General features: G+C 44.3%; 1 protein-coding gene across 2 annotated transcripts; it reads right to left on the minus strand.

Annotated features, from left to right (window-relative positions):
* Positions 1-3: 3 nt before the first annotated feature.
* On the minus strand, positions 4-25029 carry LOC104379451 (organic cation/carnitine transporter 2-like). 2 transcript variants are annotated; one of them, XM_086621339.1, is made up of 11 exons: positions 24564-25029; positions 19091-19119; positions 14795-14898; positions 12916-13070; positions 11438-11609; positions 10332-10458; positions 5936-6036; positions 2840-3054; positions 1460-1642; positions 861-996; positions 4-480 (listed from the first exon to the last, which is right to left on the minus strand). In XM_086621339.1, the coding sequence occupies exons 1-11, from the start codon at positions 25027-25029 to the stop codon at positions 393-395; spliced, it is 1776 nt and encodes a 591-aa protein (XP_086477465.1). In that variant the 3' UTR covers positions 4-392. The 2 variants fall into 2 exon arrangements, with proteins under 2 accessions (XP_086477465.1, XP_086477466.1); XM_086621340.1 differs by lacking the exon at positions 19091-19119 and having other exon boundaries at positions 24637-25029.
* Positions 25030-26385: the final 1356 nt, after the last annotated feature.

Here is a 26385-nt window from a genome sequence, read left to right on the forward strand (position 1 = left end):
AATCAAAACCAATTAGCAGCTTTTTCTGGCAATTTTTACTTCTTGATGTGCGTTAGCTCTGGAGAAGGTTCACTGAGGAATCCAGGTACCCTGCCAGCCCTTGAATTCATTTTCAAGTATCTTTCAGCTGAACTATATGCTTAAAGTCACACGGATTGATCAGACACTGTTCCTTGGTACTACTGCACTAAAACAACCGCGGCTGAAAACATCTCATTGAAGGCTTATACAGTATTTATGGTCATATAAAAAGAGAATGTATAGAACACAGTGTTTAAATTAATAAATAAGGTTAAAATGACAGGAAACAAAGTGTTGACACTAGCCCTTTCTAGAATGAATATTAGAAGAAAAGTCCATTTCAGTCCGCTAGGAAGTACACAGGAGCTCCATCAAAAAGCTGTGCTTTTAAAAATCTCTGGATTTTCTTCTTCCTCCTTGGAATCCCTTGTGCTACTAGATGCAGCCCTGTATTCTAACCTATGGGGAAAAAAGAAAAGAAAAGAAAATAACTTTAAAAACATGACTTTCAGAACTTACATGACTTTCAGAACCCAGAAAGATAGATTATAACCCACAAAGTGTCCCCAGACCTTTAAAAGCAACTACATAAAGCCCCACACTTTTACAAACACATTCCTCGCAGGTACTTTTATTCAGTCCTCAGCGTAAAATGATAAATTTGGAGCCTAATGATGTACATACAGTTGGGAAGCAGGACCAGGATTCCAGCCAAGTTCTTCCCCCTTCAAGAGAGCACTAACTGAACTATGGAAACCAGTCCCTCCCCCTGACAACACCGAGGCAGGTCCGCTCCCCTTCCCAGGACAGAGGTGTTACGATCAGAAGGTGACACTCACCCTTTCACCAGCAGCATTTGCTCAATCGTGTCCGGAAGGGGCATACCATAGCTTTCTGGCAGAAATAAAGTCAGAATTCCTGACAGCACAGTCAGGCTCCCCATCAGGATGTAAGGCAGGAATCGATCATAGGCACCTAGCAGAAAACAAAACCAACAACAAACAAAGCTAGCATAAGCTCGAAGCCTCCAATAATGTCTGCACCTAGGTACAGGGCTTTATCTGTGCAAGATTTACGCTTTCAGTAAAAACCAAACAAACCAAAGCCCCTCCCAGTCTGGCATTCAAAGCATAGATTGTATTTAATGTGGTTTTAGGAACTCAAGAGACTGGGAAACAATAGCTCTAAGAGCTGTCCTATTGAGTCAATAGGATGATGAGTCTTCAAAGCATTTTTCAACAGGGCACAACATTTCTCTCTGTTATGACCATTGTTCAGAGACCTATTTTTACCTGCAGCTTCACAAGACAACTGGATTTGGGAATGAAGAACAGCAGAAAAACCCAACAACCCGCAGCGGCAGGATGCTGACCTGGGTAGAAGCATTGCCTTCCACCACCAGCAGCTCCCCAGTGCAGGCACAGACCAGTTAACTCACCGAGGTAAACGAAGTATGGCGAGAGGATGCTGCCCAGTCTAGAGGCCATGGAACTTGCTCCAACTCCCATGTTTCTCACTACTGTTGGGTAGAGCTCAGCCGTGTAAACATAAACCATTGAAAAGGCAGATGTGATCCCAAATTTCCCTAACATCACCAGCAGAATAGATAATGCACGAATATCTGAAATCAAAACACAGTAAGGATTTCAATAAAGCTCTGACAATTCATGGTATCTCTTAATTCCACTGTGTTTGCATAACTCCTGTCTAATTCATTCCAGCATCTGGTGTCTTTTTATCTCTGTACGTGTCTAAAAGCATAAGCAACTTTTTCTCTTTTTTAAAATTGCTAGGACTCAACATTTTCATTTCCTTTTGAGCATGGGGCTTCTTACTAAGTAAAATAAAAGGAGAACAAGGCAAGAACTAGAGAGATGCTCTCAGATTTCAGGGGCCAGATCTCTACTGTTGCAAACAATACCATATATCCCTTTTTATTAAGGTGAACAAGGTTAAACATTTTTGGTTTCCTGCCCTGGTTTCTCATTAAAATTCCTAACTACAAGTCAATAAATTAATTATAGAAAGCCAGGCTGACTTTCAACTGGGACAGTTAGACTTGAAAATGAAACTAGATCGTATCAGTGTCTAATTGACTCAATGGATTAGAGAAAGAGAATGCAACATGTATTACCTGTATTAATTAAGCAAGGCACTTCTTGTGCATTCTCTTTTGTTTACTCTTTGATATGTAAACAAGTGCTAAGCAACAACACCCCCTCATCATATTCAACATCATTACCAGTAAGATGATGGTAATATAACCAGCCTAAAGATATATATGGTTTGATATCCAATGTTATTTTGTCCTCCTTTCCAGTTGCCAAACATTATTTTAACTGCCAACAGTAATTCAGTACAAGAATCTTTGCTTATCAAAAATGCTTCCGCAATGACTTCCACAAATGTAACTCTTTAAACAAGCCAGAAAGAGACAGTCATTTACAGTAGTTTGGGATGTAAGTTCTGCAGCGCCTGGGTAACCTCCTCTTAGCAAATTCTGGTGGGTCTAGTCCTGGTTTTACACTTGGACCTTACCAGGGCACCTCACCAGGGATGTACATTAAGGCAAAACTGGACTACAGAGCTGATCTCAACAGACCACAAACCCAACGACCCACATTTAAATACGTATGTGAATTGACACGTTGTGTGAGCTCCCTGTGCAGCAGCACTGAGAACCAAGGAACAGGGGCAAAGACAGAGAATGAGTATCCATATTTAGCCTGCTCAGACCACTCTTCCTTCACATCTGCCCGGTGCGTGGCACTGCACTTCACCTATCATGCATATTTGAGATCAACTAACGATTCCATACGTGAAGGCACCAGCTGAATGAAGAGCAGAACACAGCCTCCCAAGAATAACGCAGCAGCCATTGAATACCGTCGAGGGAGATTTCGAAGCAGCAGCCAGGAAATAATGTAGGCTGGAACCTCAATCACTGCCGAGAGGAAGCAGTTCACATAGACGTCTCCATGCAAGTTCGGTGTGTCAAGAGAAAGTCCAAAATAACCAACAGAGATTATCATCCTGAAAGGAGCAGAATAACAGGATCAGACACGTTTCTCTTCTTCCTGAGGTTGCCATGAACCTCTTTTACATCTCTATTAAGCACAGAAATCACTATGTAAGGCAAATCCAGCATCTGCCAGATTCATTCACCTCTGAAGTGCTGACTTCAGAAACAGCAAGATGACGATTAAACAGCGTTGATGCTTTTTATCTTTCAAGTTGCTCTTGAATTCAAAGAATAAAACATTTTTTAAAAAATGAGAAATATCCTATTTAGCATTAACACAATCAGGTAACTCCGGAGCTGTTGCTAGCCTTGCTGAGGCACAGCCCTATGAGCCCACCACTGCTGGATGGTCCTGCAGCTACAGTGGTCGTACTTAATTTCTGATGCCATTGCATGACTTTGCCACTGTCCATCCCACTCTCATTCAGACCTTGCAAGGAAACTCTGCTTATCTGTCACTTTTAGACATTTAATTTGTCTCTGCTAGACATGTGGCTAGAGAGGGGCTGACTACTCCTCATGTATGCCCCTCTATTTCAGGTCACCCCAGGAGATAACTGATACTCGTTCACAATGCAGTGACACAGCAGATGCTATTACTAGTAGTTACAGCCTCAGCCTCAAAGTTTGGGCTACTGAATTTTACTGCTGCTGAGGACTACAGTAGCTTTTCATTATCTTTACCAGGGAGCTCTGGGTGGAGAACATTGTTTCTGGGTCATTAGCCTTCCTGCTTTGTGTATGAAGTCAAAGAGGAGGAGTATGGTATCCTGACAGACCCAAACAATCTGGGATTTTCTCTGCCATGCCCCAAGCTGGCTGGGCAGCATCCAAGTCACGTTTGCATGGCTCGATGCCTGGGCTGGTGAGTGCAGCAGGACAGAGCTCAGTGGCCGGGAACACTGCCATCTTAACCGTGCCACTGCCAGAGGAGAGCTGGCTTCCACACATCAAGGGGAACACACAACTGGCCTTGGAGACAAACCCTGTCGTGTCTTGGGACGTGCTGGGAAGAGAAGGTTAAGCTTCACCAACAAGTAACATGTGGCAAACAAGGAAATAGTGGCACTGGATCAGGACCTCATCTCCTTCAGCACCTCTGTTCTAACAGAACCTGGAGCAAAATCACTGCACAGCGCAAAGGGGATCACTGACAAACAATTAGCTCTTCCTCCTCCTCACTTCCCATGGGAAGAGCCTTCACGGTCCAATTCCTTAAAATAAGTTGCCCAGTGTACCTGGGGAGTAGCCCCACTGCTGCTGCGCGTGCCCTGCCAGCTACAGCTGTTCTTCTCAAAAGCAGCCGTGTGCTTTCCACGATGCTGTGCAATACCCCCAGCCCGGTGCTCCTCGGAGTTATTTTTATATACAATAAACTGTGCTTCTGGAACTCACTTTCAGTAGCAGTTTGCTTTAGTTTATCACATTGGTAAACCTTGATAGAGTTATACACTTTCTAGGAAAACTTTTAAGGGTGTTTACACATCTCAGGGTGACGAGAAGCCAAACTTCCTCCTCCCTGATGCAAACCCAGCAAAGGGATTAGTTTAAAGGCCTGCAGCTTACTCAAAATTAACAAAACACTCAGCAATACATAAGGTGATACACCCCCATCTGCAACCATCCTCTTTTACAGAGCTTCCTTCACGAGATCTTTCAGTTTGTAACACAGAATATACCATAGGTATACTATGGGTTGGAAAACTGTGAGTCAGCACAAGATGCTTTGTATTTTGGAAAATCAAGTAAAAAGAGTCTAGGCAACTCACATGCAAGATAAAAATAGTGGAAAAATAGCCCAAATCAACTGAATACTTTTCTGCAAGAGGAGGTCAGATTTACATGTAAGTCAGTTGCACGTTTGACTCTTTCTGCCTATCATAAAACTTCATTTATCATGTGGTAAAACGCCTTTCAGCGTATATAATATAATATAATATAATATAATATAATATAATATAATATAATATAATATAATATAATATAATATAATATAATATAATATAATATAATATAATATAATATAATAATATTATATTAGCAAAGTCATCCTTTGACTCAAAAAGCCACATCAGTTTGTACACACCAGCAGGTCAGTGGTCTGAACTCCAAGGCTTTGCCTTACTAAAGCACAGGAACATTGTCCAAAAAGGCAGCAAATAGACTTCGTTAGGTGCAAAGCACTTGAGAGACCTTCTTGGTTAGGACACTGGAGGTACATGTACTAATTAAACCTCACTTTTATAGCCTCTGGCAGGCTCCAGTTTCTCTCCTGAGCAATTACAGCTTCACTGAGATTTCCAGTAAAGGAAAATGACAACCGTTTAATCGAATTGAGCACAAAGTATGGCTTCAGCTAGTGCAAAACCAAGCTGACGATGGCAGGCAGACAGAGTAGCTAGCAGGAAAGCCTAGGGAAACCTCAGATTAGAACTTCAAAGGCAGCTTTCTCCCTTTAACAGACAATACAAAAGAGATGGGAAGACTCTCCCCATAAGCTAGGCATCGCTGTGTTCAGGCGCCCGGGCAGTAGATGTCTGACTGGAGGACAGGGCATGACTTGTTCCTCTTAAAAGACTTTGTTACAGTCAGATGAGGATTCCCTAAGGCCTGATATCAGGCAGGATTTCCACGCATCATTGCCATCTGATCTGATTCTTGCTCAGTTCAGGACATGCCTGACTGCTTCAGAAAGAAAGAACCCAGATGTGTTCCCAGACTGTTACTGAAATGAAGAATCTACGTAATCGGAATTTTTTTGCTTCAGCCAGCAGGTCGTTGGGTTTGGAGCTGGTTTTGTCCGTATCTTCAGAATACCTTAATGTTCTAAGAGCAGTTTTTAATTGTTTTGCTGCTTTTGTTCTTACATACTCCTGAATCACACTTGCTTACCAAAGAATCACTGACATAATTGTGATAGTCAGGATATTTCGGGTTCTCATCAGATCCAAAATGGTGTACGTCTGCTGCTTCTGGGAATTCAAGTCTTGCAGCTGGAAAAAAACCCAAACAAATCAACCAACCATGAGAACATTAACTTCCTGCAAGCAGAATTATTGTGAAAATAAGTCTCCCCCAACATATACATCAGTATTTTCATGCGCTGCAGAGCTGAAACTGGTGCCTCACTTTTAACCAAGCATGTATGAGCCTTAAGAGCCAACTATCTGTCAAAGTAGCTGCTCCTCTCTAATTTAAAGTCACTTAAAATATAGGCTGAAATTAGTAATCATTTTCTCTGCCTGCTTATTGTTACTTTTATACTTGAATGATAAAGCAACAGCATTAATTCATGATTTATATGTCATTACTGGTGGGTTCTTACATCCAGCTTTGAGCACTACACCTTAAGGATCACGCAAACCAACTGCACCCAGGCAAGAAGAGAGCAGCAAGGCAGATGAGACATTTGAAAAACATCATCTGTAGAAGTAGAGGGTTTATTTAGCCTAAGGGCCAGAAGACCAAGGGCATCTTAAAAGATCAAGAATGGTCTTCTAAGACCAGCAAAAAAAAAGTGATAAACTGTCCTCTACGTCTACTGCAGGCAAGGCAAGAAATAACAAGATTAAACTGCAGCAGGACAGATTTAGTGAATGGCTCCTCATGCTGGACCTAACAGCAATGTACTTAAACTGAGACAAACTGGCTCATGAGCTGAAGAGCTCCCCCATCACTATCCAGCCTGCTTTTGAGATCTTCTAAGAATATAAGCAGAAAGACAACAAACTTCTTTCCCCACGAAACTTTCCAGCTCCTCAAAATAAAACCACGTCCATGTAAACAGTGCAAAGATATTCATCCCTGAAGCATGCAAACTAGTTTCATGCTTGGTAAGACTGTAAAAAGGGAAATTTTTTTTCTTTTTTTCATTTAGGACTTTAATTTAGACCCCTAACGAGGAGTAACAAGGCAGAGATTTTTCAAAATATTTAAAAGGTGATTTAAGAGGACAAGTCCCATTGATTAAAACTATCAATCCTGGTAAAGCAACACTGTGGCTGAAGAACCAGTTTTCTAGACGGGTCATATTTTTGTTACTGCAAGAGATGGTATGTTTTCAGGCTTTATCACAGGCTACTTACTCATTGATTTAATGGTACTTTTAACAGTGTTTTAACAGTGTTACAGTAAGAACATTAATAATATTTTGATCTTACACTCTTCCACAGAAGATTCTTTTTTCTGTTAGTTCACATTACATCTGAGTCTGCAACTCTATCAACAGTTAGAAATCTAACCAAGAAAAAAACAAGCACCCACCTTAGCAGCTCAGAATTATCAAATGAAAAAAAGGTAATACTGCAATATTTTTCGTTTTGACATTTTTTGAATTGTAAGCTGCCAAGACACCTCACAATATTTAAGTGAAGACTTCTCTTTCCACAACTAGAAGAACCACTCTTGCCTGACAGACCTCTCCCACGTGCAAGCACAATAAACTATGCAAAGGTTACTTGCTCCCTTGATTTTTTAAGTCAGCGTGACCTGAGAACGACGTATTAAATTTCAAAATGTTTAAAGACTGAATGCCTTTTATTGGCACTGCGTACTCCTTCATGGTACGTGCAAATGGTTACCAATAAAAAACTGTAACTTCAGAATAGTGCAATTACTCCTTTCTGAACTCTTTCCACCTGGTCTAATATACCATCCTCTACTCTATATTAGTTCAATTTGGAATACTTTCTTCCCCTAAAATATCAGGCTGGTCCAGCAGAAGTAGCTGGATGCATTGCAGGACACAACACAACACTGAAGAGACAAAAGCAACCATTAATTAAACTTAATTCCTCATCAGCCTCTCTTCCATATTCAGTTAGTGATGTTTCTCTTGGCAAGCTCGTTGCTGGACACTCATTTGGGGCCCCTTAACTCTTGTCTCTCAACTCAAAATATACATTATCTCCTCAATGTCTTGTGAACTGAGGGATATTTTGTCCTAAGGACCTGGAGGATAAAATAGCAGTCTGATGCTCGTGCACACCAAACTTCAGTGTATTTGCTTCCATACATCTTCGTTTTCTACGAAAGGCAAGCAGTTCTCCAGAGCCGACAGCCTTCATCCTGCCTGAAGCCAAACCTCCCACCACGGAGCTGCAGTCAGCTTTACAGCTCCCAGCCCTTTCTCATAAATCACATGATCTTTTTTAAGTACGCTCCAGTTCTGCCACTATTCATTGCCAAGAAACCAGCAAAGGGGAAACAAAAAAAAAAAAAAGGAAAAAAACCAAAACAAACCACAAAACAAAGCCAGGAACAGTAATACTCAGGGTCACAGCTGATGAGAAAAAAGGACTCTTCCTTTTAGGAGCTGGATAAGCAGACAACATAATCCTTAATAGGACAGGCTATAACATGAAGCTATGAAGGCAAGGAGGGTAAAACAATGATTTGAAGTTAAATCTATCATCCAAACATTTCTATCGCCCTCATATGGGATAATTCAGCCAAGCAGGCTCTGTTCGTGCTCCGCACCTTGTTTGCAACTAGTCACCTGCTGGATCCTAAGTGGTTTTGAAATCTTTGGAGCCCAAGTATTGCAGGTGCTGCTCTCCAGCTGCACAGGTTCAAGGAATACTCCAAACATGAGCTGAGGTTGCTCCTCCATCCAGAACTCACGTTCCAGTCACACGAGGGCTAAGGGTCAGATTTCTGCGAACCTCTCTGCAGCATAAATGTGCTTCCTACAAGCTCAAGAGAGGCTGCAAACCTTCTGCTTTACAGCTCTTCAGAAAGCAGAGTGTGGACAGACTGCTGATGAAGAAAAGTTTTGTAGATTTTTTTGGTCACGGCACTACTTTTACCTTAAAAAGTAAAAAGATGGACCGGAGTTCTGCATTTCAACAGTGCCTGTTCATCGAGCTCATTTTCCTTTCAGTGTCAGCATGTTAATCTGCGTTTCTGAAAGTTGATGTGCAACGATTTATCTGTAAAGAAGCAGGGTGTACCCCAGCCCACGCTGCTCCAGAAGTCAGCATTTCCCCGGGGCAACATCCCTACTCTTGCCCTCGCCTTCTGCTGCTTCGTCATCCAGCCCCGTTCAGAGATGGCAAACAGATCAGTGTTTCTTTCTAAGAACAGGAGATGGAGGATTCCAGGGACAGTGACCTCAAGCAGATGTTGGAGCCAGAGCTTAGTTTTCGTTCTCCTACTGTACTGCTGGCAATGGACGAGTTTTCAGGCCTATAGCATAAGAAGGAAGGAGGGGGGAAAAAAAAATAAAAAAAGGAAAAAAAGCATGTTCTAACAAAAATCCAGGGAAAAAGCTGTCATAAGAAGGCCTGGGTTTTCCTGGCATTCTCACTCTCTTCCAGCAAGACCAGGATGTCTGTCCTGCTATCTAGAAATAAGTCTGGACAAACAGGTTTGTTTGCACCTCAGCTAACTTCAACCCCAGGGAAGCTGTTTCAATCCCAATAGCAAACACACCATGGTTTAATGGCTCACCCTCTTCCTTAGTCTGGTACAGGGGCCTTGTAAAGCAAGTGAATATACACGGTATTTTCACTTCAACCACAAGACAATGTCAATTGTCAACCAGAACACAATTAGGCAACTGCCCAGACAGATTCTACAGATCTCCCTAGAAAGCTGCCCACTCTCCTGGATTATGCAAACAGTTTGTCTATCTGACTTCTGGAGGTCATGTCTGAACAAGTGTGGAACTGCTTTGACATCTTAAGGTCACCAGCAGCTCAGAAAAACGGGATTGCTTAGAGGAAACAAGAACATGTTGAAAGAAATGGATAGAGAAGAAAACATACTGCTAGTTACTCCACCTGAAAGGAGCTCAAGTTTTGCTCTCCTTAATGTGGAGTAGAAATTGGGGTTGAACATGGAATTGAACTAGAACGACATTCTTTCCACTGCCACTGGCCAGGATTAGTCCTATGTTAGGATTTTTATAGAAGTCTTAGACTGCAAAAGCATAATGTCTGTTCAGCACAAGCATTTAGAACACAAAGCAACAGGTACCTCGAATCCATTACCTTCCTGCAAAACCTAGAGTTTAAGAGCAAAAAGGTGGCTGTAAACCAGATCAAAAAGACGTCTGCATTAGAATGCACGTTGGCATTCCCATGGGAATGGGACAGCCAGGGCTTTGAAAATCTTAATGAAGTGGGGAAAGGTAGTTTGCTTTTCAGGAAAAGGATGATCTTTTACCCATTGGAGAAGCATGTAACACACTGCAGGCATAACTCCATTCATATGTCTGGAAATTAATCCCTTTACATGGTCATTAACAGGTCCAAGCAAATAACTGGATTGCTGAATGAAATCTTACCTCACTAGGGTCAAATATTACATCTGGGGCTGTAACACCATTAGTTTTTGCAGCCTTTCGGATGATGTCTTCTGCCTCTTGAAATCTCCCCTGGGAGATGAGCCACCGCGGAGATTCTGGAATGATCCTGCAGAAAAGGTTCAGAACAACAAACCTGCATTTCCACAGAAAGCACTGCTGCACGCACCAATACACATTATTGCAGACATGAAGATCTCAAAACTTGCCACATCTTGCAGAAACTAGAGCAATGACAACAGAAATCGGGCTGACAAGAGCAGACTGGCACACTGAACAAGAATAGACTACAATGTGTCTGTGGATTTTAGAAGTACTAAAGAAATAAAGAATGACTCACAAAAAAGAACAACCAAAACCCTCAAAGAATGGGGAAACAGTTTGATTAAAGAAATTCAGAAATGTGAATACACAGCAGCATGCTGTACATTAAGAGGCATATCCTTAAGAGAATAACAAATATAAAATTAGTAACTGTAAATACCATCATACAAAGGCAAGTCAGAAAGAAGAATTTGCCTGAGTCATTCAACTTTGTAAGAAATAGGATGGAACCACAAACATAAATGCCAGTGTAAGTGAAGAAACACCACCACCGTGTGGACTATTTAAACTTTACATGCCACTTAAAGTAGTATTTCATTAACTACGGATGGGAACAGGGAAGTCTCACAGATGAGCAAGTACTGTTTTGCAGCTTGTTATATCTCTGTTACCCTAGTGCTGCCCAGCTTCCCAAAACAACTGCTTTCTCATCCTGCCCTTAGTTCAGGGCTACTCATCAAAGCTCATGGATTTCCGTTGGTGCAGAAGGATGAGTTTTACTGACTTGGTTTTTTGCATCACTTAATTTTATAGAAGCCTACAGAAAATGAAGCACAGGCTTTCCAGGCATGAGTCAGGTCACCCACAAAGCTTACAGACTTACAGCTGAACGACTGGGAAGAGTAAAGGACACAACATCCCTTCTTCACCTGCCCATTTCCCAATTCCACTGGTACAGGCTTGTTGGCTCAGGACTCTGGATCTTAAAAAACTGCAGACAGGACTTTCTGAAGACTGAAGTCTTGTAAATTAGTTACACTCACCACCAGAGCGGGACGAAGAGCAGCCCCGGGACGGTGAGCGCCAGCAGCAGCATCCGCCAGTCTCTGATGAAGAAAGCAAACAGTGGCAGCAGCATGTAGCCAAACGCGTAAAATATGCAAACGCCCAGAGTGCAGAACAGCACGCGAATCGATTTGCCAAGGATTTCTGTGCCTGTTCAAAACAACAGAGGGAAGATTAGTGTTTTAACTTAATAGCAACCGAGTTAACTCACCAAAAATACCTCTACTGATTGGCTTGGAAATACACTGCACGGCGTAGTTACGGAGTGCTCTGCCATCCAATTTTAGAGGCACCACAGATCTGCTCCGTGCAGTGATCCTGCATCGACCCAGGTAAATATAAAAGGAAGAGAACCAGGCCATACAGTATTTCTGTAGCTCAAAGTAGCTAAAACTTCTATAATCCTATGTTCTTAGAATCTCACGTTTTACTTGAGGAGCTAAAACCCCCTGACATACTACAAAACATTCATGACACTTAACACTCACGTTGATCTCTAGAGGGTCCTCTCCAGCTTATGGCAAGAGACCATCTTCTTTATTCAGAGACACCTAAATTAGGTTCCTGACCTGTATCACCTTCTAAAGGACTATTTTGCTATTAGCCAAAAATCTTGCAGTGTTTTGGCATACACACGTGGAGGGTCACTAAGAAAGGCCAGGCTACTCATAGTGGAATTAATGCACTAACAAGGACCAATGCTTCCCTCTGAAATGCTTTAGGTCCTGGAAAAATCAAGAGACGTTGTAAGAGATACAATCTTCCTCATTTCCACAAAAATTAAAGATTACAGAAGTTGCAGCAGGAAGCATGCAGTGAGGTTGGCCAAACACTGTTTCACAGCTGCAGTGCTCTTCTTTGGCCCAAAAGGCATTTCTTGCCAATGTTTGGTACTTTGGACAGTGAGGCCACTGTAAATCATATTAATTTTAAAAAAAAATCCCAGATTCATAAGGTAATTCACATTCCCATCTGATCAAATACAGTCTTAGTTAAATTGAAAATATACCAAGCAGGAATCATTATGCCATTTAATTTTTTACTATAGGCTGTTTTAAGGAGACTTTGTAACGCTTACTTGATTTTTTTTCCTCTTTCACAAGTTTTTACATCAAATAGGCACTTAGGCCCCAAAATGACAACACAAATCCCTGAAAAATCATGTCTTACCTTTCCAAGTGGAAGACAGATTTGGTTTGGAATTTCTTTTTTTTTTCAATTTCTTTTTTTTTTTTTTTTTTTTGCCTTTCTAGGATGGTAAGCCACAGACCTAATCCAGATTGCACTTCTATCAACTGGAAACTTCCAAGGAGATCATGAGTTATCCATGGGTGGTGAGTACACACTCTTAACACCATTGCTTGGCAAAACAAATCAACCCTAAGACAGTACTGAAAAGGAGCAGGAAAAGCACAAGACTAAAGAATACATGCTGTGCCCAGCAGGACTTGCATACCAAGAACAAACGCTGCCACGTAGTTAGATATCTGTCCCATGCCGACCAGCACAAAGAACACTGAAAACATCTCCCAGCTGGTAGAGAAGATCTGTAGGAAGCTGAAGCCAGTCTGCATTGCCAGAGTTGCAAACAGCACATTCTTCCTGCCAAACCTTCCATGGATAGATTAAAAAAAAAAAAAAAAAAAGAGATGATTATTCAACAGCATGAGCAACATCTTCACCAACAGAAAAATAAGATTACTCGAATGCATACTTAGGGAGACACAAAAGCAGAGGTTCAGGAAACACGACACAGGGACGACTATTCTAAATACATTAAAAAAAAATCCACTGGTCAAGAGAAAATAATATTCCAAGGGCTGCTAGTGAAGTTGCCTTTAAATATGTGCTGGAATGTCATTCCCTTCTTACTGATAGGATGAGCCGGGAGACAGATACACAGCAGCAAACTACGTAAAATGCAAGAGCATTAGATGCTCCTTCTCCTCTACGGAGCAGACAGCTCATGACATAGATCAGTGAGTTCAGAAAAGAAACAAAAAAACCTTCTGAAAAGAGAGGTAAAACTCAGGTTTGTAAGATACCATTATCAGTAGGGGATCCCGTGCTGCAATCTTCATTCCACTTGGTAAAACAATGAACCAATTGAAGGGATTCTAACGATTTTACTGATGAAGTACTAAAAAAAATAAAAATTAAACTACACCCAACCCATCAAGCTGTTCTAAGTCAGTGCCAACGTTCCTCCACACCGTTCTGGCACCAGAACAGCTCCTGCTTCACCTGCCAGTTAGCCACCATGGAAGACACTCGGTGCCCTTGTAGCAGGTAAGGGGCTGGGAGCTCTGTTGAACGAAGCACCCAAGTTCAGCAGCAGCACCAGGATGAAGCGGTGAAGATGGGGAAATTGCCCCTCACATGGGAGAGCAGCTGGGATCTGCTTGGAAAAATCCCATGGAACATAGCTCTCGAGAGAAGTCCAGGAGAGCTGGTTGATTTTCAAGGATCTTTGTCTCCAAGCTCAAGATTGGCCCAACCTGATAAGTAGGAAACCACTCAAAGGCCCTGAATGGATGCTACGAGGTTTGTGGCATAGGGACTGCGTTTCAAAGAAACAGAAACTTGACAAGTAAATCAGCAAATTACAGGCCACATACTGTTCTCTGGGAATCAGGAAGACAGCACAGCAAATCTCAGGGAGATAATCAGAAAAACTCAGCTTTAAAAGAAATAAAAAATAAAAATCACAAAAATGCATAGTGTCTTCCATTTTCAAGAAAGCCAGCATACTCTGGGACTAGAAATGCCGAAAAAATAAATTCTTTTTAAACAAATCCCCAAACAAGAAAGTTTGGCTTCTCTGGAGTACAGCTGAACAGCATTCATGCTCTGCAGCTTCCACCAACACAGGTCACAGGACTTAGATGCTGCATTTGATGAGGAGGAAGAGAAGCTATGGGTGTTAAAGAGAATTTGAAGTTTGACCTCAAAAAAGGAAAACAAGCCTCAGGGAAGTGTCTGAACATAGTCCAAAGTAATTAGAAGAGAATGTAATTGATCTGATTTTTTCCAGATGAAACTTATCTCCTACACTTGTTTTCTGGCATAAAAACAGTTTGCTCCAGAATTGATTTTGAAAAAAAAAAACAAAAACAAAACCAAACAGGGAGCGATAACACCCACTAACAATCTTTGTTACAGTCTGTTCTACTTCAGGACGTTCACTCTATACAATCTGTGCACGTTCAGATGAGACATGCACAGAACAAAGACGTGTTAGTAGTTGTAGAAAGGCACTTAGAGCAAACTTCACGCCCAAGAATTGCTTACAGAACAGCATCAAAGAGCCAGCAGCTCTGGTGTAGATACTTTACTTGTCTGAGAGCTGTCCTGATATGAAAGATCCAAGCAGGACACCCACGAAGAACAGGGAGGTGCTCAGGGGTCCCTTCCAGTCGTTGTCGCATACGAGATTCCACTGTAGGGAGAGAGAACATGAAAATCTTCTAATAAACAGGATTTCCCCTCCCTCTTTCTCAACGCCTTGGCTGAGCCCAGATGAAAACGTACCCTTTGGACAGAAAAACTCCACAAGAGAAATGAGTAACAAACCTACTGCACAGGTGGAGCTCCATGAAAACAGCGGTGTCGTGGTTTAACTCTCCCCCACCCCCCGGGGGAATGGGGAAGAGAATTAAAGGGAAGGAGACTCATGGGTTGAGATAAGAACAATATAATAATGATAATAATATAAAATTAAAAACTAATACTGGTAAAATAATATACAAATAGATATAAATATAATATGATAAACATATATACAAACAAGTGATGCACGGTATAATTGCTCACCACCCGTTGACCAACACATGTCCCATCCTGGCAAGTGATCCCAAAATACGTAAGTCCTGATATCACAACTCCAGATTAATGGGGGCAGGGGAGAGAGAGAGAACTCTGACAGGCCGAGCCAGTCCCACAGAAGATAATTCCAAACTTCCCAGTCAACCCTCATCTCTATACTGGGCATGACAGTGCATAATATGGAATACTCCATTGGCCAATTTGCCCCTCAATCCTAAGCCTGAATTCAAATCCTAAGGGGAGTTGGGGGCCCGCTGTCCTGGCCATTCCCCCCCCAGCCTGTTGTGCTCCTGCACACCGGCAGAACACGGGAAGCTGAAAGGTCCTTGATGTCTCAGCACCTACTAGGACCATCAGTGCGCTGCCAACATTCTTCTTGTAACAAATCCTGAACTAAATCCCAAACACAGAGCTCGCCTGGCTGCTACAAAGAACAACTAACTCTGTTCCAGCAGAAACCAGGACAAGTGGGAAGGGATGCCGGGCAGCAGAGGGCAAAGGCCACCCATCCTGAACAATCTTGGGAGCAATCCAGAGCCCCAACGGTACCTTCAGGCTTTCTTTCTTTCTTCAGCTGTGGTATGTGCCCTACACACCTATGAGTGACAGTAACTAATAATTTCATCATGCACTTGGTTCAACTCCCTTTCAAAGGCTCTGCAGCTCCCTAAACTGCTCCAGTTCTGCTGGGTTTGGAAGGACTGAGAATAAACCCCAAACTTGATTCTTCTTGCATACAGTAAAGTTTGTCATTAAAAATTCACATTTCTAATTTAAGAGAAATTGGACTATGCAAATAAGAATATAGAAAAAAAACCTCCTCCTTTATTACATTTCACTGGTTTTGAGAGCCTGGAGACTGTTCACTGCTTACTGGGAACCTAACTAACGTCAATGCCCCATCCCTGGAAGTGTTCAAGGCCAGGCTGGATGGGGCTTTGAGCAACGTGATCTAGTGGAAGGTGTCCCTGCCCATGGCAGGGGGGTTGGAACTGGATGATTTTGAAGGTCCTTTCCAACCCAAACCATTCTGTGATTCTATGATAATTATAATCTTTGGAATACAAATTGTAATACATACCAAACAAACAAAGATTTCCAAAATGAAAACAAAAAAAAAAAAAAGGAAGAAACCCAAAATATTTATGAAATGAAGAATGTAATAGCTTCCAATCTCCTACCCACTTCGTTCTGATGTTTTTGAAATAAGACTTCTGTTATTTTTGTATCTATATCAATATCTATTATTGAAAGAGTCTCACTTTTATTTTGGTTATCTGGGGCAGAAAAAAAACCCATGTAAATATTAGAAGAAAAGTCAAAACCCAGCAGGGACACCTCTGGGACAGCTCCCACAGGGCACCTTCTGATGTTTTAGGGACGGAAACTTTCTCTTTTTAGTGTCTATTAAAAAGGTTGAAATGAAAAGAAAACATTCACCCTGACCCCAATAACTAATCCCCCTTGCTCCTCAATTACAAATAATTAAGCATAGTGTGTTTTCCTCTTAGTTTGTTTTTTTTTTTTAATTTCTACTGGAACACCCATCAATGCTTTGATCTGCCCCACAAGAGGCAGAGCTGCCGTGTGTCCCACCTCTGCCATCCACCTTGCCCGTGGTCCTGCCCATGGGAACGCCAGCCTTTGCTTTGCCCACCAAGCCCATCTCCTTGGCATTAAGCCTTCGACTCCAGGAATCTCACAACCCTCAGTCTATTAACGGTTCACGCTACAAATACACCCTGGAGTATGTTTTAAGGCTTGATATAACTTAACCACAGTTCTAAATATAATTTAGATTAATAAGTGTAATTAACATTCATAATTCAGTCTGTATGCATTCAACAGAAGCTTTCCTTCATTACAGACCAAAGAAAGCAGGAGCCATTCTGTGAGGACCACAGAGGCTAATTGAGCCAGGAAGCTTCAGCAAAACCTATCTTGCACCTTGAGCATATCCAGTAAATTATCGTTACTGAATCTAGGCCAAAGGTTTTGGTGGTTTTCATATGCCTTCGTGCTTAGCAGGAACACAAACACCACCCCCAGTACAAATCCTGCATTAATTAAGACTTGCCTACTCACAAAGAATCATCTTCGTACCAGCTACTGGAGCCAGACATCTTCAGTAACACAATTAAAATCTAACTAGCCAAACATCTCGTTTGGTGATTTATAGTCCGTTATTACGAAGTGAGTCATTATTTTCCAGCTGATCACCCTGTGCTTGTGAGCCCCATCTCCTTTTATCCATCTTACACTCTGCCCGTTGGCACAAGGCTGCACAACACTTGGCTCTCCAGACACTGGCACGTTTGTGCCCAGTAACAAACCTTTTCTTCTGACCCCTGAGGTAGAGACGTTGCTTGGAAAAGTTCATGGTATTAAAATGTTTTGCACTGTTCTGCCAAAAGCTCCTTACTTTGCCAGGTGGAAGCGTATCAGTCCTTAAAACGTGGCAATGCTCACCAGGTTGTTTTTCTGTCTGCTCTATTAAAGCAACGTTAGGAGCTGTTACGCTGATGCTCACTTGAACCCAGCACCAACGTGAACTTCAATATCAAATTTCCAAGAGAAAACCACCCTGGTTGTGCAATGCCAGTTATTTGCAGACTCTACAGGCGCACAGCAGTCAGAACAAAGGGATTTTAAGGTCTGTTACCCCTTGCCCTGGGGTAAATGAATGCTGAAGTCTTCAACTTTTTAATGACTCACCAACAAGGTCTACTGTATTGCTTGTCAGTGACGGTGGCACCAGTCTTCCAGAACTGTTCTGCAACCGGACCCTTCCCTCAACCGTACATGGCCCAAAAAGAAGTCAACGAAGCATCACTGTTAGAAGACCAGCATGGCAAAGAGCAAGTGTCCCAGGAGCAGTTACTGATTAAATCCTGCTGCTGGCAGTGCTGTTTGGACACAGTACACCGTGACCCACTGCTCTTAAATCATGTGCTATTTTCACTTCCTAGTATCCTTTGAGTCAGCCTGCTAGGTGTAACGGCCTTTGCCCCCCGTGGATGAGATAAGGTTAACCTCAGCAAGGTATCAGGGCTCCAAACAGGAGAAAAACATCCCAGTTTTGTTCAAAGAGCAGCTGCTGATGTTGCGAAGCATCAAGCTCCTAAACGCTGGTACTCAACACTCAAGGCATGGCTGGGGGCATTCTCAATTTTATTATAACTTTAGAAGAGGACATCCTCTGTGGCAGCTTAAACTTATCTTCTTACTCAGACAGCTTGCAGATGTTTTCTGCTGTAGCTACTTCCCAAGCAAGGAATCAGGTTGGGGTGATGCCTTCAGCAGCAGCTTCACACACAGCAGCAATAACCACCTACACATCAGACACGAGATGCATGGTGAGATACGCACCTCGTAACGGGTTCCTGGCTGATGCCAGCTGCTGGTGAGGACGGGTGGGAAGAAGGGATGGGAAAAAGAGGACAGGCTGTGGAGAAGGCCTGAAAATGTGGACAGCTTGGGGGAGAAGGAGGGAGGACACCACAGGGGAGAGGGATTGAAGCCGTTGCTTCTCAAGCACAGGTTTGGGGTGAGTATGAGTAGGTACTTACAGTCATCACTTAAGTGTCTCTCTAGGAGAGCACTTTCCAAGTTCTGCTTCATCTCTCACATGGCAAATCAGCTACCTGGAGCCCCATCCCCACTCCCTTGCCATAAGACAAACCCAGTCACGAAACTGAGAAGAATAAAAAACCCTAAACTACTCCCTCAGACCTCCTCCCTCTCCCAAACACAAGACCCTCCCCAGCCACGTTTTATTATCTTCCAGCCTTTTAGCACAACACAACCTGAACAAGAAGGATGATTGCAGGTTTAGCTAGAATTACAGTAAGGAGCATGCATAGAAGTATGTGCTTAGTGCCAGCGAAGTTCAGGAAATACCAGTCTAGCAAGACTGACACTGTCTTACACTTTCCAGTATTAAACTGAATATTAATATAATACCTCTATCCAAAAAGAAAACTACCCTATAATTTTCACTGCAATCACAACACAATTCAGATTCCAAGACAAAACATCTGAATTCTTTAAACTGCAAACTGTGGAATAGTTTCACAGCATAAAATAAGAGTATCAAACAGAAATTGCAAGGCAAGTTTAGGCAGACAGGACGGCACGAGCCTGGCTGAAGATACTGCCATACCAGAAGTGAAAAAATACGGTTCTTCTAAGTTCTCTATGCACTTCAAAACCTTAAGAGTAGTTTCCTGCGCACAGGCTGTGCATCCACTGCACTTGCAGAACACCACTTGCCTCGAAAGGAGAGCTGGCACTTCAGGAATCACTAATGTCAAATCCCACAGGGGCTCTCAGCCAGACACCCATGCAGATCCCTTCTCCTGCTTCATTTTCACCCCAATTTTGTCATCTGTTACAAGATGGGATAACGGGAATAACAAAACTCTAGCTGCTAATAACGAGATGCCTATCTTATTCGAGCACAAAATTTGCCCATTATTTTTAATTCATCAGAACATGGAAATTGCAAGTCTAATTAGAGGGGAGCTCTTCAAAACGTCAAAAGTTCATGCAATACAGCGTCACAGCAACCAAATACAGACCGTCACCAAATATGTTTGGAAAGTTACAGAAGTAGGTGCAAGACCACCAACAACACAACCTAGGAAGTCTCTTGAAAAAAGCGTGTTTCTCAGATGACAGAGAACTGTTCCACCGCAGGAGCACTCGCACTTCCCTAACAGCATCACTGGAACCTAAACAAAGATGAACTATGACAAATAAAAAAACTTTGAGAGTCTTATTCAGTTACAGAATAAGCTCCAGGGATGGAGCATCCACCACCTCTCTGGAACAGGTTGCCCAGAGAGGTGGTGGATGCTCCATCCCTGGAGACGTTCAAGGTCAGGTTGGATGAGGCCCTGAGCAACCTGATCTAGTTGGAGATATCCCTGTTCCTTGCAGGGGGGTTGGACTAGATGACCTTTGAAGGTCCCTTCCAGCCCTAACCATTCTATGATTCTATGATACACCCCAGTCAGATAAGCAAAAGCCTTAGAGGAAAAGGAATTTTTACAGCTACAATATATCGTGCCCTCCCACTCCTTTGTTTTTTTTTCAAACTGTTTTCCCCTCTTGCTGAGAAAACACGCATGATTGAAAAATGAAGTGGGATAGTCCTATGTGCTAATATTTTCTTTTAAAAATCAACACGTTGGCAAGAATTTTTGAAGCTAATCCAATATCCTGTGCTCTCTCCTACCACTTGCTTCTCCCTGCAAGTAGAGGCAGGTTCTTCAAAAAAAATCTCAGTCTCACAACTGAGTACTTATGACCTTCGATTCAGAATCTGGTCTTGTTTATACCCTTATAAATATTCTCTGCTTACTTGAGAGCCATGAGTGTTATTAAACACCCTTTCCTGTGAAAATACATTTGTATATTTCAAAAACTTTGAAGTTCTAGATGTTACATTAAGGCCTATTATCTAAATGTAAACAGAAGTCTGTATTTACAAAATATACATTCTACTCAATTTCTCCCCTTGTAGTCATTTTAAATTTTTACAGAGGTAAAACTTGCATAGAACAGGAAGGTCAAGTGCCAAATATTTCATAATTTATTTCCAGTGCAGAAACTTAACTCTCCTCTACACGTTGCATTTTTGAGACGGCTGGAGAACAAGGAATCAGGGCACTGACATCAGAAACTGAGAAACATGAGCTGAGTTTTCATCTAAAAGTACAGACAGCATAATGGGAACTTTACCCTACCATCAATGGTCCAGGGTACGTCTAAAAGAGCATTGTTTCCATTTTAATGATATCAACTGCAGGCCTATCATTCTTTAATAATAGTAACAACCCTATTTCACTTTGCAAGGTCAGAAATGTCTGTATGTTGTACAGTTCTGAAGAATCTTGCATTATGTGCTTCTTAAATCACACCTTCAAAACCTCAGCATTTTAGAAGTACTTTTGTATATCTGTCAGACATTCGTATTTACTTATAAAATGAAAACTAGACTTTTCTTCCTTCTTCTGACAAGATTAATAATATTCAGATTTTGTAGCTACAAAGCACCTGAAAGGTCTTCCTATAGCTTTATCAGCTCCTGGGGCTGAGAAGTTGTCAATATGAACCTCAGCCAGAAAAACAGGCAGGTACTAACCTACAGCAAGAAAGAGGATGCATCTAGTTTAAAAGATGAGGAATAAGGGAGGTGACTAACACTGATGAGGAGTTTGGTCAGAGCCAAACCCAGATGACACGGGCTTGATTCACACTTCAGCTGCTGGCTCCACTCTTAGAAGAGCCTGTGGAAATCACAACGCCTAACACAAGCCTGTGTTTTTATTTTGGTAAAGCAAAACAATACATCCCTCTGCCTTCCAACAAAGAATGAACATGGAAACCCCCAGTTTGAGACCTGTACCACAGTGCCCGTTTGTGTCATTCCAGATGTTACCACTGCAGCCTCCACGTGTTTCCTGAAGGTCTGGTATAACCCACTGATCTTCAGGGACGGGGGTCTGACAGCACAGCAGGGCACTTCAATCCCTGGGCTGCAGGAATGGAAACCTCTGGGTCCTCGTATCTGCCCAGAACTTTCTCTCCTGGCCCATCCATACGAGACCCAGAGCCCTAGCCCTGAGCCCAGCCCCAGGACACGTGGCGATTCCCACCATGCACATCCTTCTTCAGCAAAAGCCAAACAGGCCCTGAAGCTCGTTAAGAGCACAACAGGCACAAAACGTGCAGCTCTGCAGCACACCTCCTGCACTGAACTCATTTCAAATCGATCAACAATCCAACATGTTTTTAGAAGTTGAGGATGAATACATGTATACAAAATTCAGTGTCTATTCATGTTTCAGTATGTAAGAATTACTCCTGTACGAGCTAAAGCGTTTTGGCTGCTGTATCATCTACTGTCTTCTCATTATATCATATTTCTAGTCCACTCATGCTCTTAATAACTCCACTGCTCCATTCTATTCCCAGTTATTCAGTATAGCCCCATAACAGATATGACCAGCAGTAGTTAGCCTCTAGTAAACCCCTGGGTTTACTCCTTTTACTACCACATATGAACTTTTATTATTCCAAAATTCTTTTTTAATGGGATTTAATGGAGCAATAAGAATGACACAGATGGCTTCTTGAGCCAAAGTAAAGCTCTTCTTATTCCCTGAGATACAGGATTTCAAAAAATAAAAGACAGAAAGGGATTCTGCTACACAGGAGCTGGTTAAATCCTGCAGACCAGCTAATAACAACCTTCTGTTGTTAGTCTGTGTGAGAAAAGGAAGTCTCTCTTCAAATGAGAGAGAACTGAATGTTTGGAGTCTCGCCTGAAAAGCGGAACCATAAACGAGGACTTTCTCTAGAGTGATGAGAGATGCAGCAAAAAGCTTTCTTCAAAAAAAAAAAAAAAAAAAAAAAAACAAACCCCTTCCCCCTCCCAGCGCTGACTACAGAAATCTGGGACAAAGGTCCTCATGATTATTCAACAAGTTAGAGATATGCAACCAAACACAGGATTAGTGAATCATAAAAGCCGCAGCACCAAGCCAAGAAATTAAACAAGTTTAACACCGAAAACCTCTAAGTGTGTGAAAGGCCACAGCTCTTGCAAAACTCCCGCAGAAGCATCAATATTCAAGGGAAGAAAAAAAAAATACTGCCTCAGTGCATAACGTCTGGGCAGCAAACATTACCTCCCACAGACACAAAACATCTGCCAAACCATACAGAACGCGGGCCAGAGCTGCTGGGGGTTCTCAGCACAATGTGAGCAGCTCCTGGTTTTTGGAGACTGTAAGACTCTGGTAGCTCAAGACATTTTAATTTGCACCCAGGCAAAGCTCTGCGAAGAAGCTCCAGAAGCAAAGTCCTGGCTGAACCCACGCCTGAGCCAGGCCAACTGTTCTGTTAAGGCACCTGCAACAAAACCTCTACGTCCACCGTGAACGGCACTGCCCCGAGAAGATGCCAACTGCCCTAAGAGCACCTCAGCCTGTCACAACAGCCCATTTTCACAACGACCAGGGTCTAGGACTTCAGAGCAGCTTTCCTCTCGAGGAAGACAGCACTTCTTTAGAAACAGGCGAGGCAACACCTTGTGCCACCTGTCACACTCCAGACCCTGCTGCTGTGCATGTTCAGGGGAAGTTTCCAACAACCCCAGTGTCACCATTTCCGTGCCTCCTCTCCCACCGTCCCTTCCTCACCCCAGTCCTCCTGCTGAGGAAGATTTCTGTGCTCAGATCGGCTTAAAGTCATTAAGTGCTCACACCCATCACTATCCAAACACCCATCACAACCCATTTTGCAAAGCAAAGAACAAAGGCAAATATAGTTCCAGCTCCATAAAACTTGTCCACAGGCACAATCAGGCAATGGGGCTGTACAAATGGTCTGTAAGCCTTCTGAAAAAAAACTTTTACATGTTTTGAAATTCGAATATTCCTCAAAATCCATTTCCTTGTTATCTTAAGTCAATCAGCACCAGTGGGTCTGTACAGCTTTGACCTGAAACAAGAGGGACAATCAATACAGCTCCAACTTTGGTTGGCTGCCCTGACCAGAAGCTCGACTCAAGGGGCATATCTGAGCCGAGGAGAACCTGACCTGACCTGGCAGGTGCACGGGGCAAGCAAAGCAGCAGGCATGACCAAAGCAGAGGCATCGTGGGCACACAGGAAAGTTCAGGGTCCTTTTGGACACAGCATCAAACTAGGGCACCCTGACGGCTGCGCTTTGCCCCATCCCTGGAAGTGTTCAAGGCCAGGCTGGAGGAGGCTTTGAGCAACCTGGTGTTGTACAGGGTGTCCCTGCCCATGGCTGGGGGGGTTGGAACTAGATGATCTTTGAGGTCTGTTCCAACCCAAACCACTCTATGATTCTATAACTCAAGGTGACTTCAACTACCTTTGGGGTTTTTGGGGGTTTTTTTTTTTGTTTGTTTGGTTTTTTTAAGAGAAAGAAAAACCAAACCCGTTCAAAGAGACCTCTCTGAAGCACCGAGGAGCTGAGCCCGTTCTCCCCGCGCTGACCCTTGCTCCGAGCCACTTGCACACATCTCAGATGAAACCCATTAACCAGTTACCGTACACATACCGCGCCAGTCAAGGAAACGCGCTGCATTTGGAGACCACTTTTGCCAGTGGGAGCAAACAGAAGATCTCAAAAAACAAATTCAACAGCAGAACGATACCCAGGCAGGGACGTGCGGCCACGGGAAAGCTGCAGGAGATACCGGCGCTATGATAACCCCACGCTTCCTGGCACTCCCGGTACAACCCGCCCGCACCTCCTGCTGCGAGACGGCCCCGCTCCCGCCGCCCCCCCACCCCCCGCCAAGCCCCCGCACCTCGGTGACGATGGTGGAGCGGTAGACATCGCGGCTGTACTCCCAGCCGTCCAGGCACGGCTCCTGCTCCAGCGACTCCAGCTCCACGTCGGAGCCGGGCCGCAGCCCCAGCGCCGAGAAGTTGGCGAGCGCGGCCAGGCGGTAGCGGCGGCAGCGGCTCGGCTCCGCCCGCCCGCCCCGCAGCTCCAGCGGGATGCTGGCGTTGAGCCACTCGCTGCTCAGGTTGGCCCCGCCGGGCACGGCGCACCGGTGCTCGGGGGTACCGGCCAGGAAGACGATGGAGAGGCCGTTGAAGCCGTTGGGGACGATGCTGGCGCTGAGGAGGAAGAAGATGAGCCGCTGGAAGCGGCCCCACTCGCCCAGGAAGGCGGTCACCTCCTCGTAGTCGCGCATGGCGCGGCCGAGCTGCGGCCGCCGCTACCTGCGAGCGCGTCTGGCGCGGGGCGGAACGCGGCCGCCGCGCAGCCCGCCTTGCTCCTCGCCATGGGCCGGGCCTGGCCGGCGGGGGAGCGGCCGGGGGTGGGGTTTGCGGGCGGAGGCGCCGCAGGTGGGGCCGCCGCTCCGCCGAGGCCCGGCGCGGCGCGGCGCGGCGCGGGCGGCTCCCGGCGTGCCCTTCGCCCGCCCGCCCGGGAGGCGCGGCGGGGGCTCGGCCCCGGAGGCGAGGCCGGGCCTGGTGCCGGCTGCGGAGCTCGGGGCCGCGCCGCTGCGGGCGGAGCTGCCGTGGCCCGGCCGGGCGGCCTCGCCGGGCTGGAGGGAAGGCGCCGGCCCCGTGTCCGCAGCGGCGGCCGGGAGAGGCGGCCCCGGTGCGCCGGGAGGTGCCGGGCAGGAGCTCCACCGGCTCGTACCGGCGGCAGGGCCCCGCTGCGGGCTCCGCGCCAGCGTCACCCCGCTCGGAGGCCGCTTTCAGCACCGCGGCCCCGGGGGTGGGGGTGGGGGGGCTGTCCGCTGCCCCGTGGTGCCTCCGTGTTGGAAGCCGCCCGTTTATACCGGCGTGAGACGCTTTATTTACCGCCCGAAGGGCTGAGAAACGGCGCTTGAGGTGGATCGAATCGTTACTCGGCTGCCTGCACCGGTTTACCGGTGAACGTGGTCCGGGGGGTGCCACGGAGGGGCCGAGAGCCGTCGCCCCGCTCCGCACACGGTCACGGCGCGCGGCTTTCTGCAGGTCCAACCGTTCCGACGGTTCCTGGCGCTGTTTCCGTCTGCAGCAGCCGCCGTCCCGTCTGTGAAAAGGTGCTGCTGACCACACCGACACGTGCCATGTGTTTCATAAATAATATCCTGTTCTCAGGCCGAAAATCCCCGCTCTTGTTGTATCTGCTGTTTTCCCCGCCTCTAATTGTTAAAAGCCGAGCGTATGCCTTAAATGCCGAGCATTTTTGAATTATTGTATTTAAAAATGGGTTTTATTCCGTGTCGCTATTGCACAATTGTGAAAAATCGCAAAAGCAGGAAATGAAATAGAAAGTAAAACATTGAAATCATCCCTGAGCCTGGTGGGGTCTGTGTCTCGGGCTGAGCAGGATTGCAGCGTCAGCGTTGAACCATCCGAAAGCAGAAAAACTACCGCCGTAACACTCTTCCTGTGTAGAAGAGCTTATTTGTGGAAGAGCTTATTTTAGGGGTTGATTTTCATACTTTATCCATGCTAAATAAATTTTAAATTACTTCTTTAAACTTCTTTGTTTAAACACAGAGTGTTTAAGTTCAGAGACTATTCTTCAATTACAATGCACACAGAAAGTGGGT

The sequence above is a fragment of the Tauraco erythrolophus genome, chromosome 16, assembly GCF_009769465.1.
Source record: "Tauraco erythrolophus isolate bTauEry1 chromosome 16, bTauEry1.pri, whole genome shotgun sequence".
In the NCBI taxonomy this organism is placed as follows: Eukaryota; Metazoa; Chordata; class Aves; order Musophagiformes; family Musophagidae; genus Tauraco; species Tauraco erythrolophus.

Coding starts and splice junctions, on each gene's coding strand:
- LOC104379451 (XM_086621339.1), bottom strand. CDS start 25,029: ATGCGCGACTACGAGGAGGTGACCGCCTTCCTGGGCGAGTGGGGCCGC. Junction 19,120..24,563: donor GCAGGAGGTGCGGGCGGGTT/GTACCGGGAGTG, acceptor CTGTAATTCTAG/CTAAACCTGCAATCATCCTT. Junction 3,055..5,935: donor ATTATGTCAGTGATTCTTTG/GTAAGCAAGTGT, acceptor TGCTCCTTTCAG/GATGATAATCTCTGTTGGTT.